The 16,666-nt window shown below is 53.9% G+C and overlaps 1 protein-coding gene across 1 annotated transcript in view; it reads left to right on the top strand.

Moving 5' to 3' along the window:
* Window positions 1-3,137: 3,137 nt before the first annotated feature.
* The window catches only part of ZNF423 (zinc finger protein 423), a 331,848-nt gene continuing 318,319 nt past the window's right edge, over window positions 3,138-16,666 (top strand). Inside the window, exon 1 of the mRNA XM_082437602.1 lies at window positions 3,138-4,597. Coding sequence (XP_082293728.1) covers window positions 4,558-4,597 — 40 coding nt within the window. The 5' untranslated portion in view covers window positions 3,138-4,557. The remainder of the gene's footprint in view (window positions 4,598-16,666) is intronic.

Here is a 16,666-nt window from a genome sequence, read left to right as displayed (position 1 = left end):
CTCAAGTTATTAAAACGGTAAACAAAGATCACAAATTCCAAATTGTATATATTCAAGTGTCATTTAAAGTAAGTGTGTGTGTGCACGTGTCAGGGGAGAAGACAGTCATGTGGTCACTTCCTGTAAAGCACCTCTTGAACAACTCTCGAGACTTTTCGGGGATACTAGTTTAGAGGTCACAAAAGGAACCCTATCTCACTTTACTTCATTGTCCTACCTTGTTATCTGCCACCTACAGCACCGGACTGCTCTGGATGATGCTTGCTGCTTTTTGAAACTCAAAGGAACCTCACTTGCTGTGTGTCTGGGGATATACATCATTAGGAGCAAGCAGAATATGATGGGAAAAGGCAACACCTTACGTGAGAGGTGCCCTGCTCTCCAGTGAAGTTGTGACTCGAAAGGAAGATGCCCATTTATGTGAGCAAGGTCTTATTTGCTTTCAAAAACATTAACTTGTAATTTCTCTTGCATTTATGATGGTGGCTCCCTACGATTTACAAAGGGTTTTTCCCAGCCTCTCCTCTGGGTAGGGCAGGAGCAGCTGTCCCCTTTGCAGATGAGGAAGAAGAGGCCACCGGGGGACTCTCTCATGGCGGGAGGGACCCAGACTCTTGGATCCCCTGCCGGAAGTAGGCAGGTGGGATACAAAGCATCACCTGAAAATGTCCTTTTTCTGGTTTCAGGTCGCCAGGCTGGTGACAAGCAAAGCCCACGCGGCAGGCAGCTAGCCCTGCCCTCACCCAGTGCCCCTTGAGACCCTTTCAGTAGGAGCTACCGGATTTTTGCTGCTCTGGAATTTTCCTTAAAACAGCATATTTCTGGAAGGAGTTAAAAATGAAACAAGCTTCTGAGAAAGCTGGCCGGGCCGAGGCAGGGACGAGGTCGAGCTCCCTCCGCACCCTGACTACCACAGAACTGGGAGACGGCAGCCAGGTCTTTGGTGGGGGTGGGGGGGAAGGGGGGCGTTGGGACGCGAACGTGTACGACGGCGACACTCGGGACGGGGTCCAAAAAACTTTGTGCCCTTCTCCCGGACCCCCAGCCCTTGTGGATTAGTTCCCTTGTGGATAGACTATCGCCTGCCCCCCATCCTGTTACCCCCTCCTCTGGCCTCTGGGCCTTCCGCAGTTCCCAAGGGTGGAGAAAGGGCAGCGCTGCGGGTCTCCAACCAGCCCTCCGGCCCGGTGACCCCTCCTATCCTCCAGCAACCCCTTCCCCACCGTGCTCCTTTTGTCCGCCCCCTTTCTCTCCCGGCTCCCGGCTGGGCCCGATCCGCAGTCTCCAGCCCCCCAGAGAGCCTGGGAGGGCGAGCCGGGGTCTGTTCTCCGCCCCCTCCCCCTAGGAGAGGCAGCCCGCGGCGGGGGCACCCCGGAGCCGAGGCCAATCGCCCCCCTCCCCCAGCGTGTGCCATCTGCCGCCTGTCAGCCTCTCTCCGCGGGCCGCGATCCCAGGCGCCGGCGGGGGTGGGGAGCTGCTGATTCGGCCCCTCCTTCCTGGCTCCTTCCCAGGTGCCTTGCGGCCTCTGCCCTCGCTTTGGTCCTTGGCACCCCTTCTCATCCTCACCCCGGCTATCCCTGAGCTGCGGGAGGCGGCTCCCATTTCCCTCCGGGAAGGCCGAGACGTTGGATCCTCTCGGACGCGGGAGCTGGGGAGGGCGGTGACCCGGGGGGTGGCAGCCCTAATGGGGGGAGGAGGCGGCTCTCAGGGCCTGAGTCCCAGTTAGAGGAAGTCTCTGTCCTAGTCCTGGCTCCTCTAGGGATACTCGCTCTTGGTCTCCAGGTGGCAGGGTGTATGCCTCGGCGGCGTCGCGTTTCGCTGGTCTCCCGACTCTACTTCGGAGACGGCCTTGAGAGCGCTAGCTTGGTCTTCTCCCCGGACCCTGCCTCAAGGCCTATCCCTGCTCCCCAGCCGCGGCGGGTGGTGGTGGGGGGCGGCCGGGGGCGGAGGTGGCATCTACCTCTGCTATCAGCCCAGCACGGGGTCAAAACTCGGAGCCCCGGAGAGGCGAGCAGGGCCGAGTGGGACCGCGAAGCTAGCCGAGGGGGGCGCGGGCCGGGCTGGCGGGCGGGCTGGGAAACGGCGGGGCGCAGGCGCCCTGCTTGGGGCGGGCGCCGTTGCCCGGCCGGCCCCGGCGCGTCTCTCGGCGGGCAGCAGGTTTTTCCGTGAAAGGTTGCCCTGGGTAACTCGTCTCCGAGGGGACACAGCCCTCCCCTCTCCAAGTGGCAACTTATCGATCCGTGAGATTGATAACCCCCAGCGCCGCGCCGCGCACCCGCTCCGCTCTCCCAGATCTGGGGCTAGCCGGCCCAAGGTGGCGCCACTTGCCCAGGGAAGGGAGGGGTGGGCGGGCGATGTCGGGTCCTTTTCCCCACTCTGGACCTGGCCTCCTGCAGCTGGTGGGGGATGGGGAGGCAAAGGAACTGTTTAGGGGAGCCGCCTGGGGAAGAGTTTTCCTAAGTCTGAGCCCTTCGCCTGCCGGCTCCGAGACCCAAGCCTCAACTGGTTCAAGCGCTGCAAGGACCCGAGGCGCCCCCTGGTGGCTGGGGCAAAACTTTGTGTCAAGTAGGAGCTGGTTTATATGTCAGTCGTGGGGGGAGGCGGTGCTACTGCAATATTTTGGGGCTAGGGTGTTTCTTTTATAGTCTTAGCTAAGAAGCGTGCAACCAGGCGCGGGAACCCCACAGACTCAGGTGTTGGGGGCGAACAGATTTAGCCCAGACGTGGAAGAGTTTCTGGATGTGGGGCAGGAATGGTCTTCAAACACGGACCGCTGGGCAGAATCCGAGAGGGAAAACCCAGGTTCAGGGATATGCATATGTGTGGGGCATAATTTGCGGAGGTGGCAGTGCCCGGGCAATTCACCGCAGTTTGTCCCCCTCCCCCCAGTCCCCTCACTTTTTGCAGTTTGTGATGCAAATGTACCTTGGTGAGCTTGACAGTACGCGTGGGCCCTGTGTCTGTTCCCTCCTCCCGTCCCCGGGGCCGTCAGCGCCGGAATCGGGGCCCCGCGTGCGGGTGCGGTGCCCGCGCCCGCGCCGTGCCTGCCGCCGTGGTCCGGGTTTTGCGGGCGGCCGGAGCTGTATTTCCAGCGCTGTCCATCGCTCGGTGCTGTTGGCCCTCTCTCCGTCTGATCCGAGCCGGAGCAGTGCGGGGCGCCCCACGGGATCAGAGCGCTCCCCCGCCGGGACTCCGCTCCTCACATCCTCCTGCTGGGACCCGGCTACATTTCCAGCCAAGCCTGGCTTTATTATGTGTCTCTGCAGTGCAGCCCCAGCAGCCGGATCGGGAGGAGGAGAGCCAGCGACCACAAAGAAGACAGGAGCGCAAGGGAGGCTGGCGGGCGGGCCGGCGCCGGCTGGAGCGCGGAGGAGCCGGGGCGCAGCCGCCGCCGCCGCTGCCCGGGAGGACGGGAGCCCGGCCGCCGCCTGCTCGTCCTCCTCCTCCGCCGCCGCGGCCGCCGCCTCCCCCCTCTCCGAGCCCCTGGCCCATGGAGGCAGCTAGCGGGGCCGGCGAATTGGCACCGGCCTGGGGATCCGCTGCGCGCCGTGCGCTGAGCACCGTAGCCCGAGGGCAGGCAGCGGCGGCCCGGCGCACGGGTTGAGCGATGCCCGGGGCACGGGCGCGCCTGCCCGCCGCCGCCTGAGCGCCCCCGCGCGCCCCTTCCTCCTCCGGGGGGCCGGCACCGGACGGAGCCGAGAGCCAGAGAAGGGGGCGTGAGCCAGGGGCCCCGAGCTGCGGCTTCCGAGCGGCTGCGGCCGTTTCGAGCCCCCCAAGTAGGCTGAGTTGAGGGATACCCTTCCCCATCCATCATAATTTCCAAACCAGGCGTTTGGGCATTTAAAAACCATTAATATTTATTATTATTTTTTGTGCGGCAGGGGGTAATTTGAAAGCTTTTTTTTTTTTTTTCGAGGGGTGCTGAGCTTCCGCGCTCCCGACCGCCTCCCGGTCTCCTCCCCCCCGAGACCCCCTCGACTCCAGCCCCGTCCCCCCTCCTCAGATGGGTTCATTGTGAGCTCCGCACCGGGTTGCGTAGCCGGACGCCTGCAAACTTTGCACAAAAATCCGGCAAGGGGCGGAGGAGGAGAAGGAGGAGGAGGGTGAGGGTGGCGGTGGGGTGGGGGAGGGAGGGAGGGAGGGGGCCGCAGGGGCCGGGGGCCGGCGGGGGGTGGGGAGGAGGAGGGGGGCGGCTGTTTTTTTTTTTTTTTTTTTTTTGCATAACTCGGCTCGGCCGAGTGGCCTCCGGACTCCCCGCGCCGCTGGGACCGCCGCTGGGACCGAGAGCCCCCGGCTGCCGCATTGCAACAGGCAGGGCCCCGGCGCGCCCCCCGGGCCTCCCCCCGCCCCGGAGCGGCCTCGGCCGGCCCGGGCCGCCCCCCCAAGGGAGGCCGCCCCGGACCTGCGATCCGCTCCCCACAGCTGCCGACCCGGCTGCAAAAAAAAAAGTTTCCGAGAGGCAGGAGGAGGAGAAGGGGGAGAAGGGTAGCCCGGAGCGGCGGGGGGCGGCGGGGGGAGCCGGCCGCGGAGGGCGACGAAGCGCCGGGAGCCCCGGACATGTCCAGGCGGAAGCAGGCGAAGCCGCGCTCGGTGAAAGGTGAGCGAGCGAGGCCCGGTGGAGGCGCGAGCGAGCGAGCGAGGAGGGAGGGAGCGAGGGAGGAGGGACCGGCGAGCGGGCGGGCGGCCTGGGACCCGAGCGAGCGAGCGGAGAGGAGGAGGAGGAGGCGGAGGAGGCGGAGGCGGAGGAGGAGGAAGAGGAGGGGGAGGAGGAAGCCGCGAGCCGGAGGCGGAGGCAGTGGAGGTGGAGGGGGCACACCGCGGACACCGTACCCGCCCGGACCCTCTCCGGGCCCGGCGCCGCCGCCCGCGGGGGACCCGGGCCTGGGGGCGCCGCTGAGGGGCCCTCGCTGCTCCCTCTTTGCGGGCCCCGGGCCCACGTGGCCAATCAAGGGGTGCGGGCCCGACTTGGCGGGGATTGCGAATCTCGGCGGCGGCGGCGGCGGGCGGGCGGCGGGAGGAAGGAAGAGGCGGTGAGGACGGGCGCCCAGGAGGCCGGTAGCTCCGAGGCCGCTCTTGCTGGGCCCCGGGCCTTGCCGCCTTTCCTCGGTCCACGCCTTGTCGCCCCGGGACGCCGAGGGCGGCGGGCGTTGCTTGCGCGCGCCTCGGGCCCCGGCCCTGGCCGCCGGGCGCCCCCTCCCCGCCCCCTGCCCAGGCCGCCCTCCCGGCACGGGCCCCCACACTTCCTGCCTCCTCCACCGAGGCCAACCGGGCCGGGAGCCTCCGTCAGGAGTTCATTGTCTGCGCAGCGCCGGCGGGACGCGGGTCCCCAGGGGAGCGCAGCGGCTGCCTTGCGCGCCCCTCCGCGGAGAGCTCCCGCGACCCGACCCCGGGCACCCACACCCTCGTCACCTGGGCCGGCTTCCCGTTTCGGGTCCCCGGAGTGCACACGTTTGTGAGGACACACCGCCCCACATCCCCCTCTTCTTGTCCTTGCCTCGCATTCTATTTCTACCGAGCGCTCGCGGCCTGAGCGGGCCCCTGGAGAGCAGAGGCCCCGGGGAGATGCCGCATGAAGGCAACTGAGCCCCTCCCCTGTCCTTCTCTCCCCACCCGCTGCCCTCTCCTGGCCTCGTCTGCTGCTTTGTCCCCATTGCAGTCCCCCCCGGGTGGGTGCCCGGCCTCCCCCCTCCCCCGCGCTGGGAGATGACAGAGGACGGACAGGATGAGAGCCGCTACGTCTCTGGAGCCAAAAGTCCCGAGGCCCTTGTCCTCTCCCAATTCCCTTGATGACCTCTGGCCCGAGCCCAGTTCTGCTCTGAAAAGTTCATTTCCTGGAGGCCTGCGCGGGAAGGCGCAGGGGCCCCTGCTGCCTTCCTGCCAGCCTTGCTCCTGGCTGGAATGGCTGGGACTGCATCTGGCAAGGAGGGTCTTGAGACACCCGCCATTGCTTTCCTTCCAAAGTCCCAGGAGATCGCGGGCACTTGGCTCAACAGAGATCCTCCCTGTCATCTTAGAAGCGGACCAACTCAGTCCAAACTCAGCAGCCCGCCTGCTCCCTTTCCTCTTTTTCCTTGAGATAAGTTGGTCTTGTTCCCCTCACCCTGGCAGGCATCCCGGTCCTGGATAGCCTGACCTATTCCACAGAACTGGAGGGTCTAGAGGGTGTTCTGGTTGAAACCAAAATGGAGACCTCAATAAGGGGATAGGAAAACGCTAGATGTTTGTCCTTTTGCTGAATGGAAGGGTTCTCGGTTTGAAATAATATTTGATTTCTTTTCTCTTTCCCTGGTTCACTGCTCACTCCTTCAAGGGCCACTTAAGGTGGCCCAGAGGAAAATGTACAATTGGAGTCTCTGGTTGGAAAAACAGTTTTATCTAACTTGGGCAGTTGATTTTGAGTTAAATCTACGTATAGAAGCAGATTTTTCACAGAGGAAGATGCAGAGCTTACCTACCTCTAACCTGAACCCATGCCTCCATACCTCTTTATTTTAGAAGGCGAGGCACAGAAAGCAAAGGTAGAGCAATTTGCCGGGAACAGATGGGTGGGTGTTTCAGAGTTGCTGGAACCTAATTCTAAAACAACTCTGTGTATCTCTGAGAAAGACTCAAGAATCAGTCTTCAACCTTTCATGGAATGAGCTTGGACATGATTTTTAATGAATGTCTCTCTCTCTCTCAATGTGTATATGTACATGTATAGCAGAGAATTCAAGCTAATTGATGGGGGGAAGACAGCAAACTGGGAACAAGACTGTAGGCATTTTGAGAAGCGATGTAAATATCAACCACACAGCGCCTTTCGGCCCTTGGAGTGTGAGATCCTCTGTTTCTTCTCGTGATTCTTTGCATTTTCCAAAAGCAGCTCCAGCCCTTGTCTCTCACCATTTTGCCATTTATTCAGTTTACTGGGGTGAACAGGGTGGAGATGCCCCCACTTATGGGGGAGGAATTAAGAGAGAAGATAATTTGAATAGATAAGAGTTACAGCAGGTGATGGATTTATTGCTTTTCAAGAACTGCCTCCCCTCCCCCCCCTTCTCAAGCAATATTCAAGTGTGTGCTTGAGTGTGGACAGCTCCGTACCAAGTGTTTAAAATGACAAGGTCTTCACCTTTAAAGATGCTTCTTAAGGAACAGTGGTACCTTTTAAATTTTATTTTATTTTATTTTGCCTCCACTGCTGTGTGTCAGGGCTAACGTAGAGGCATTGTGGACTTCCCCAGTCCGCACATTATATGCTGTGAAAGTTGCTTGGCTGTATAGTTCGTAATTGATCTAGCAAATGTGAAAGCCCAGAGCAGGAAGGAAAGACAGAAGTGTAACAATTTCTAATGGATGCTTAGAAAGTGTGATTTGAAAGCAGGGCATGACAGGTCTTAGTGGGGGCGTCTCACTTCCCACTCACAGACACAACCTCCCTTCTGGAGTGGGGTCACTTGTCCCCTCTGGATGTTTGTCTTTCTCTGGAAAACCCAGCTCCCAGGGAGGACACCCAACAAATAGGGAAGGGTGCTAGGCAGTAGGGCAGCGGGGAGGATAGCCTCGTTGGTTGTCAGAAGCCTTGTGATTTAAAAAAAAAAGAACCACACACACCAAAAAAAATATCAGTGTTACAAAAGTCACATTTTCTGACCGATTTCTCCCTCCTGACACCATCCTCTCCCTTTCTGTTTCCTGGTGGTGTGGTGTGGCTGTTGTGAGATGATTTGTTCCCTTTGATAATCTCGGCCTCATTCTCCGGGGTTGTTCCCATCACATCTCACTGATGTTATTTTGGCCGATGATATCAGGTGGTTTGTTAACCTACTCCCTTTACCCACACTGCCTCCTCAGATCCACAAAACAGCCTCTCCATTTATGTGGAAAATTAATACATCTTTTTTCCCAGGCTCAGCTTAAAACTTTTGAATAATTGGTAATACTGTTGATTTTCTCCATCCAGCAACTGCCTGTTAATTACACTTCTTAATGTTAATTAGCACTCAGGCTGTGTCCATGGACCCGCCAACCACAACATTCCAAAAGTACCCCCAGTGACGTTTCTGTGCTCCCCTCCCCTTCTCTGTCTTCCTCTCCTGTCAGCCCATAGCTCCTCCAAAGTCCATCTTATAAATTTGGTGGTCTAGGGACTTGGAAACAGTGTAGTTCGTCACTGCTCGTGTTTCCATGGAAATAATTGAGTTGTAATAAAAAGAGGCATTCTGAGGTTACAGGTTTCTTGATTCAGCTGAGACCACATACAGGTGTAAATTGTCCAGATTTGTTTGGCTAAATGTACATGATCTTGTAGGAAGGGCAAAACAAATCCTTTATAGGTTCTTTAGCTTTCTATGTGGATTGGGGCAGCTAACATTTAATCCTAACATTTAATCCCCCCTTCCTCAATTAAGTCACCAACTCCCAGCTTTGGGAGGACCTGTCTCACTCTAGAAAACATCCTTTATGTCTAGTAATTACTGTTTAGATTCTTCCACTTGTTTCCTTGCAAAAACTTAATAAGCAATAAGGTAACTATGTGTCTTGGACAGGAGGACCCTGCTAAACGTTTAACCAAAAGGTGCTGAGTGTGCATCGCACGAAAGGTGCAAAATGCTGGTGACTTTACAGTCATGAAGTAATTGCGTAGAACCATCCTAGCACTGTTGTGGCCTGCTACAGCATGTTAACAGGGGAGGGGGAGGGGGGAGGGGGGAGGGGGGAGGGGGGAGGGGGAGCAGGAGGAGGAGGAGGAAAGTGGAGTGCAGCATCTGATACAGCGTTCCTAGCTGGAGACTAAAACTGCAGGTCTGGTTCAGTCTAATAGAAAGTTGCAATAATTGCTATATCGGTAGCCAACTCTTAAGCTGGTGGCTGTGGAATTCTTCCCCTGATGTAGGATTTAATAGTCTGGCAATTAGATGCATTGATTTCTCTTAACTGTTCATTTGGATGTGTAAACGAAAGAAACCTGCCGCCGATGGAGACGGGCCGCCTGGCTCTTGGAACAAGGCTGATTTAGGAGGTGGTGGTAGGAGAATGGATTTTTCAAGGCAGTGTTGGGGCCAGTTCCCTCTTCTTTTAAAATTTCAGCCCATTTTGCAGTAAAATGAACAGCACCTGTTTTTCAGATACTGTTTAAAAATAAACAACGGTGTCCAGTTCTGTCTGAAAAGTAAAAACATCCTCTTCTGCAGATGTGTATAGAGTAACATTTCTGTCTCTGAGTGACGGGACTCACTTGCGTATTTTCGGCAGATGGTCTGTTAGGTACCAGAGGGAAAAGTCACAAAACACCTTGGCTCCGAGTTCCAGAGGGACCTCTTGCCAGAAATGGAGTTAGTTCTCTCTCCCCCTCCTAGAGGCCTGGGGTCACCTAGACCACAGTAGCTCTGTCAAGCCCTGAAGAGGTGTGGGGACATGGTATCTTGGACCCCTTGGCAGCTGGTAGGCTATGTGACTTCAGTGGCTTGGAGAGAGGGTAGGTCGCAAACGTTAGCACCTCTTAACTCCCTGCTCCTGGACCTGCAGGTTTCTGTAAGCGTCACTAACTTCTGACATGCAGGCATCTAAAACTGTCTTGATGGTAAGCAAGCAGAGGAAGGCCAGCTTTCCTCTTGGCCCTGTCTTTTTTTTTTTTTTTAACGGAGGTGGATGGGTGGGTTTAGTTAACTCTTTGTTTGCCCGAGGTTAAAATGGACTTACCTTTCCTGGACATCGTCCATGGTACACTGGTATTTGCAAAGAATATTATCTTCACATCTCGAAAATGTTTGCAATAGATATCAGGGTTCCTTTCTTATCTGAGGGTCCAGGGTAATTACAACAGAATGCCTTGAAAACTGTTTGTGGGCTCCCCGTTACTGTGGGTAGCTGGGGAAGACCTTGATACACCTTGGTTAGTGAATTTGACAGTTTCTGCAAATTCCTGCATGTTAGTCAGTAATCAGAGTAGTTTTGCACCCAAAATGGACTAATTAAGCCTGGATTGGTTATATCCCGATTGAAGTTTTCAGCGCCGTCAGCTCCCTCTGACTGTGGGAGAGGTAGGGTGGAGTGGAGCGGGGGAAATGCTGGCGGAAACTTTTGATACATCGCTTACCTGCCGGGGATCGGTGGCAGCCAACGATTGGGGTTGTACACTCAGTAAATAAAAATACTTTACCTCTTTCAAGGAGCGCCAATTAGCTGATTGCTCCGTGTGGCTGTCTTTAAGGAGAACGCTGTTTTACCTATCTTCTTTTACAAAGGTTTGATTTTTAATGTCTTGTGAAAAGGATTCTCTTTGTCTTGATTGCTGTCAGGAATAAAAGCATGATGGTAATATCCCTTTGAAAGCTATTGTATTGTCAGCCCTGGCTGACAGCGGGAGGGCCTCCCAGTGTTATAGATTAGTGCTGTGAAAACACTGACATTTTCTTTGTTACATTGCTGTTGTTCTACTTGCAAAGTCAATTACACAATGTCAGAGCTCAGTTACAAGTTGACTTTGGAACTAGCAATGTCTTTTCATTCTCTTCTTAAAGATATAATTTTCCTTTGTTGTTGTTGTTGTTGTTTTGTTTTCTTTCTCTCTCTCTTTTTGACCTGCTTCCCTCTGGTGACCACCCCCTCTGCCCCCTAAGAGTCAGAACGTGTTAGCTAGGCAAACACACTCTGGTTTCAATCGTGGCAAGTCAGATTCAAAGACTGCTACATCATTATCTCTTAATTTTTCTGCTCATTCACATTTTAGTGGCTTCTTATTGATATAGTGACTACAACAGCCAAGACACATAAAAAACCCATCAAATGAGATTACGGTGTTGATAATCTCTTATCAAGTGGGTTGCTCTGGATTTGGGGTCCTTAAGGTTGGCAAATTCCAGGTTTTCTTTCTTTTTTTTCCTGACCCCGGGCTGAACCAAGTTTCTGGGTTGATGGTACCCCCAGCAAATAGTTCTTTGCTGCAGAAGATTTGTAAGTATTCTGATCTCAGAGGCCAGGCCTGGTGAGTTTTAGACTTAGAATCCTGGATGACGTCATGGTAGGGATAGAAGAGTCTCCTAAGAGGACCTTGTAACCCACCCTTCTCCCACTGCAGACGGCCAATGCGAAATTATAAGGCTCTCCAAGGTACCTTTACTGGGTGCCCTTGAACTCAGGAGTGATTTTCATTCCCGTCTTAAGTGTGTGAAATCCTGGTATCTAAGGGGAGGCAAGCTTGAAATGTCCAAAACTGAAAATGGTCAGGGTGGATGTTTTTATTTACACCCCTCCCCCTCCATCCCTGCCTTCTCCAGGAAGAGAAAACCAGAAATTCCTTAGTTCTCTGAACCTGGCTGCCAAAGAGGCAACCACCTGAGAGCGGACAGAACTCGGGGCAAGGAGACTGCTGCCACTGACTCCAGATGACAAGGACGCTTCAGGAAACTCCGGCCGAGGACACTAATTGTGGGCCCCCAAAGTTGTTACTATGAACTGCCAGACAAGAGCCCGTGTTCGCCAGCAATTTGTCAGGACTAATTTTGTTTTTCTCCAATAATTGAAAATTAATGTCTTGAAGTGAAAGCAGATGTTCGTGTCATCTTCTGAATTGGGATATAAAATGGGGCTCTGTAGATGGGCTCACGAATTTAACAGTAATTTCCCTCTCGCAGCTAATGGGGGTGTCGGGCTGACGCTACCTGAGGCCGGGGTTGGGAGATGAGAGCATCGGCTGTACCAGCTGTGCTGTCTGAGGTGGCGGGAGCATTCGTTTTGGAGGGAGAGCATGGTAAATAAAAATATTTCCTGGGGCTATGAAACCTGGAGAATTCGTTAATTTGCATACTCATTCGTGCAAGAGATATTTATTGAGATGATTCAAGGCTTTATGCTGGAAAAGGTGAGGGAACCTTGGTTTGGGAAGAGAGTGGATTCCTACAGGTTAGAGGATCCTGGGCGCTGGGTTCGTTACCTTCACCTGGAGTAAAGCTGGTTAAAATTGCGGATTCCTGGGTCCAGATGCTAGAGATACTCACCCAGCTGGTCTGGGGAGGGGTTCAGAACTCATTTTTTTTCCCCTTTAAAAAAATTGAGGTAAGGTATACATAATGTAAAATTTACCATCTTAACCATTTTTAAGTGTCCGGTTCAGTGGCATTGAGTAAGTTCGCATAGTTGTGCAACCGTCACCACCGTGAACTTTCATTTTTAGCCAACGCCCAGGTGGTGGTGGGTTGGGCGTGGTCTTAACCCATCATCCTCGGAGGAGGCCATCCAGTGCAAGGCCTGCATTTTCCAGGGAGAGATGAGAAACAGAGGCTCCGAAGATGAAGTGACTTGGAGAGCTGGTGATGCTTTTTTCCTTGCTCTGGTGAGAGAGGGGAGACTGGAGTGCCCAAAGCCCGGGCAGGGCAGATTAGGGCTCCATCAGGGCTGGTGGACTGGGAGCTGGGCAGGAGGGGTGCTTAGGAGCTGTTGAGTGATCTGGTGGCCACTCTCAGGATGAGAACACTTGTTCTCTCTCCTTGGGGGCACCGTTCCTCTGGCGACTGAGACTGGCAGGTGTGAGGTTGCCCTGCCAGGACCCAGATAGCCCCTCTGACTTACCCAGCCCTGCACACTTCAGGCTGGTTTGTCTGGGATGGGGAAGGGGAGGGACAGCTGTTGTGAAATGGCCACTTCGTTGCCTTGATTTCCAGTCGCAGCTTGCCCACCACCTCTGGACCGCAGGTCTGGGTGCTGCAGACGCTTATACTGTTCTCCTTGGAGGTGCCAGGTACCTTATTCTTCCCCGGTTTTTTTCTGAAATTGAAATTTGCCCTTTCATTACCTGGACATGAATTATTTTTTGCAGCGTTGTCATTCCCTATCCTGCTGTGAGGTTTATCTCTTCTGTTGATCCTAATTAAATAAAACATACTGTCCACCTAACTCCTGTTGCACTGAATTTTACCTGCCTGAGAGAGAGTGATGGCCATCTGGGCTTGGTTAGGGAGCAGGGCATGGCTGGATAAGGGAGCTGGGATGGTAGTGGCTGTCACATCCTGGCTGGGTGTACCCCCTTGGCCTGGGGGCTGCAGGACCTCATGGCCACCAGCAACATATAGCATATTTCTGGTTCCTGAACCTGAGATATTGCTTTGTCCCTAGCCCCATGGGGCTGCAGGTCTGAACTTGGGGAGGGGAAAGACAATCACCAGCTCCAGAGAGTCCCCAGGGAGAGGGTAAGGGAGGAGAGCAGGCTCCCAGGGCAGGGGGATGGAAAGAGGGGGCAGGCTCCTGTCGCCTGGGATGGAGGCTGCAGAGAGCGCTGGGTTCTCTGGGGAGCCGTGAGCAGAGCATGTGTTCTCAGTGCCCGGGACATCTCTGCAGGTGCCCTGTCCCCTCAGGGAGAGAGGGACCAGCTAGGGGCCTGGCACGCATTTTGGGAGGACTCTACTATTTTTGCCTTTGAACTTCTCAGGATCCTGAAAATCCCATGTTGAAGAGAAACCTTGGAGGCCACTTCCTTCAGACTTCTTGGAGTGTGTTTATGGCATCCTTATTTCCATCCAGCCTGGACTCACACACTTTCTGTCTCAGGGAGCTCACGACCTCAATGGCACACCTGTGCATTTTCAGTTTGAATTTCACGTGTTCTTCTTTCTGTGAAGCTGCCGTCTGCCTCCCGTAATTTAGGTGCATTGGTTCTGGGTCTGTCTCCTGGGGCAACGGGGAGTAACTCAAATCTCCAGTCCCCAGAGCAGCCCTGTTGAGAGTTGGCAAAACTGGCCTTGCTTTACTTGCCCAGGGGGAGGGTTTCTTTATATAGGATGCAGTCAGCCTGGTGGGCTTCCAGGACGCCACTCTCATTCGCAGATGACCTTGACTTGGGCTTCTGGGTCCTTGTGTTTAAAAAGGATTTGTTAGGTGAATGAGTAAGTGTGTAAACTGTTGAGGGAATAAATGAATGGGTGGACAAGTGAATGAGTGAATAGTGAACAAATGATTGGTTAATGACTGGATGAATTCCTAGATGAATGAGTCAGTGAGTGAGTGGGTGAACTGATAGGGAGCACCGATCATCTTTATGGGTGACTTGGGCTCACAGCTGACCAAGTCACTTTCTGGTGGTCTCTCCTGCCCCCCTTCCCCTCCCCCAGTCTCTATTCTGTTCAGGAGGTGGGACATGCTCTCTCTGGAGGACTGGGAGCCCTCATGCCCCTTGGGGTTGGGATGCTTTGCACCCATTCTCCCCCTTTATCCTCAGCCCAGATAGGGGCAGGGGTGTGTGTAGTACTCTCTGCTATGAGATCGTAGCTAGTTTATTGAAGCTACCGTGCCAAGCATTGTGCTGGATTGTAAAACATTGTTTTCAAATGATAAAAGCAATATGAGATTTTCATACTAACTTTAAGTAAAACAGAACTTTTTTTTTTTTTTTTAAATATGTACAGAATTGTTTTTTTATTTATTTTTATTTTTGGCTGTGTTGGGTCTTCGTTTCTGTGCGAGGGCTTCCTCTAGTTGTGGCAAGCGGGGGCCACTCTTCCTCGCAGTGCGTGGGCCTCTCACTATCGCGGCCTCTCTTGTTGCGGAGCACAGGCTCCAGACGCGCAGGCTCAGTAGTTGTGGCTCACGGGCCTAGTTGCTCCGCGGCATGTGGGATCTTCCCAGACCAGGGCTCGAACCCGTGTCCCCTGCATTGGCAGGCAGATTCTCAACCACTGCGCCATCAGGGAAGCCCAAAACAGAACTGTTAATTGAGTAAAGTCCCTTCCTCTCACCCCTTCCTGCCACAATCCCGAGGGGGCTTCTAAGTGGCCATATTTGACCCAGCTTGGTGCTGGCCGGGACTCTGCAGTCCAGCCTCCATTAAGCAGCCTTCAGGACCTTCTGCATCTTTCAGGGATGGTTTGCCCTTCAATAGCACTAGGAGTGAGGGATGGGTTGGGAGAAGCAAGCAGGAAGGAGAAAAATGGGATGTGTTTGTGGGGAAAACTGCCAATAAAATAAAACTCAGTGTAAAAAAGAAAGACCCCCTACTCACTGAAGGTCTGAGTCAACATTGATTTATTTCTCTGGAAGGGGAGGGTTGCGGTTTGGAGGAAGCATGCTCTGTGATCTTGGGCAGGACAGCTCCCACTGTGGGCCTCGGTTTTCCTGTCTATGAAATGGGATGGAACGGGTTGGGTTGGCTATCTGTCTTAGATGGTTTAAGATGTTAATTCCTGGAACATAGGAATGGGAAAGCACAAGATGCTTTGGCTTTAAAATAATACAGACTAGAAAGATATTGTCAGATATTTTCAAGATACTTTTTAAAGTGACGGGTCCGCAGAGCAAGAACTCCGAAGTAGCAGATGTGGGGGATCCGCCAGCAGGGCAGCTGGATCCTCCCTGGCTCCCACGGCCCTTTTGAGGATTGAGGGGAACATTGGATAAGAGAAAACATGTCAAGGGCTTGACTGTGATGTCGGTATCTTTTCACAGTTCAGCCTGAGGTGCCCCTGGCGGCCTTTGCCAAGCATCCTTGGAGCAAGCCCCCTGGTGCTCCTCTAATCCAGGGGCAACGTGGGCGGAGAATGTCCAGGTCCTACATATGCCCATCCAGAGTCACCATCATGGCCGGCCCTGATTGCGGGGAGGGTTAGTGACCAAGCGCTCACCTACGCCAGGCCCTGCCTTCAGCTCCTCCCACCTGTCCCCCCATCAGTTCTCACAACAGCTCTCTGACTTATCTTCTGGGCCTCAGTTTCATGGACGCACAAACTGAGGCCCAGAAGTACCTTGCCCAAAGTCACACGGCTGGAGGGGGCAGAGCTGGGATTAGCCCAGGGCTTGTCCAACTCCAGAGCCTGAGTCAATAGCCATTCCCTTTACCTCTAACAGCCCAAGGGGCCCAAAAAGATAACAGAGAAGCTCATGCTCTCTCCAGGGGCTGGAGGAGTGCCTGGACTCTGGGCTAGGAGAGAGGGTCACAAGTGAAGGCACAGGAGGTCTGTCCTGCTCCCCACCCATCTGTGTTCTCCTTTTGGGCTGTCCATATCCACATCTTAAAAAAAACGATTTACACATCTTAAAAAATAATTTAGTCTCTCCCCCTTCTCCCCCAGGGACGAGCACTGTTATCTGCAGTTATTTTCCTCCCAGACCTCTTCTGTGGTGGATTTACACAAAAACATATGTATAGACACCTATGCATACATAATTTTAAACCTAGATAATATCATATAGTGCTTGACTACACTTTCTCTTATTTGCTATTTTCACAAAACATTGTTTACCATCTTGGTTACACATTAGTATCATCTTAGCACTTAAAGAAATAACATTACCTGGGCCCCACCATGGACCAAATAATCCAAACTCTTTGAGGATGGGGCCCTAGGTCAGTTTTTTTTTTTTAAAGCTTCCGTGGTACTTTGACTGTGCAGGGTTAAGAACCATTAGTGTAGGAGACATCATCATGTTAGTGGTACAGATGACTGCACTTCAATAACCATAATGCTGTAGCATGGGTGTACCAGCATTTATACACAGTCCTCTATTGATGGACATTTAGTTATTCACTGTTACACACAAGGATGCAGGGAGCATCCTTGTTTATAAATCTTTGTGTTTCTTAGGCTAGATTCCTAGAAGTGGAGTTATTAGGTCAAAGGGTAGACACATAAAATTTGAAGGATATTTCCAAATTGCCCTGCACAGAGGGTGTACCTTCAGTAATAGTGTGTGAATG

Source organism: Balaenoptera physalus (assembly GCF_965194825.1).
Source record: "Balaenoptera physalus genome assembly, chromosome: 19".
NCBI lineage: Eukaryota > Metazoa > Chordata > Mammalia > Artiodactyla > Balaenopteridae > Balaenoptera > Balaenoptera physalus.
This window is presented reverse-complemented; position numbering and strand designations above follow the sequence as displayed.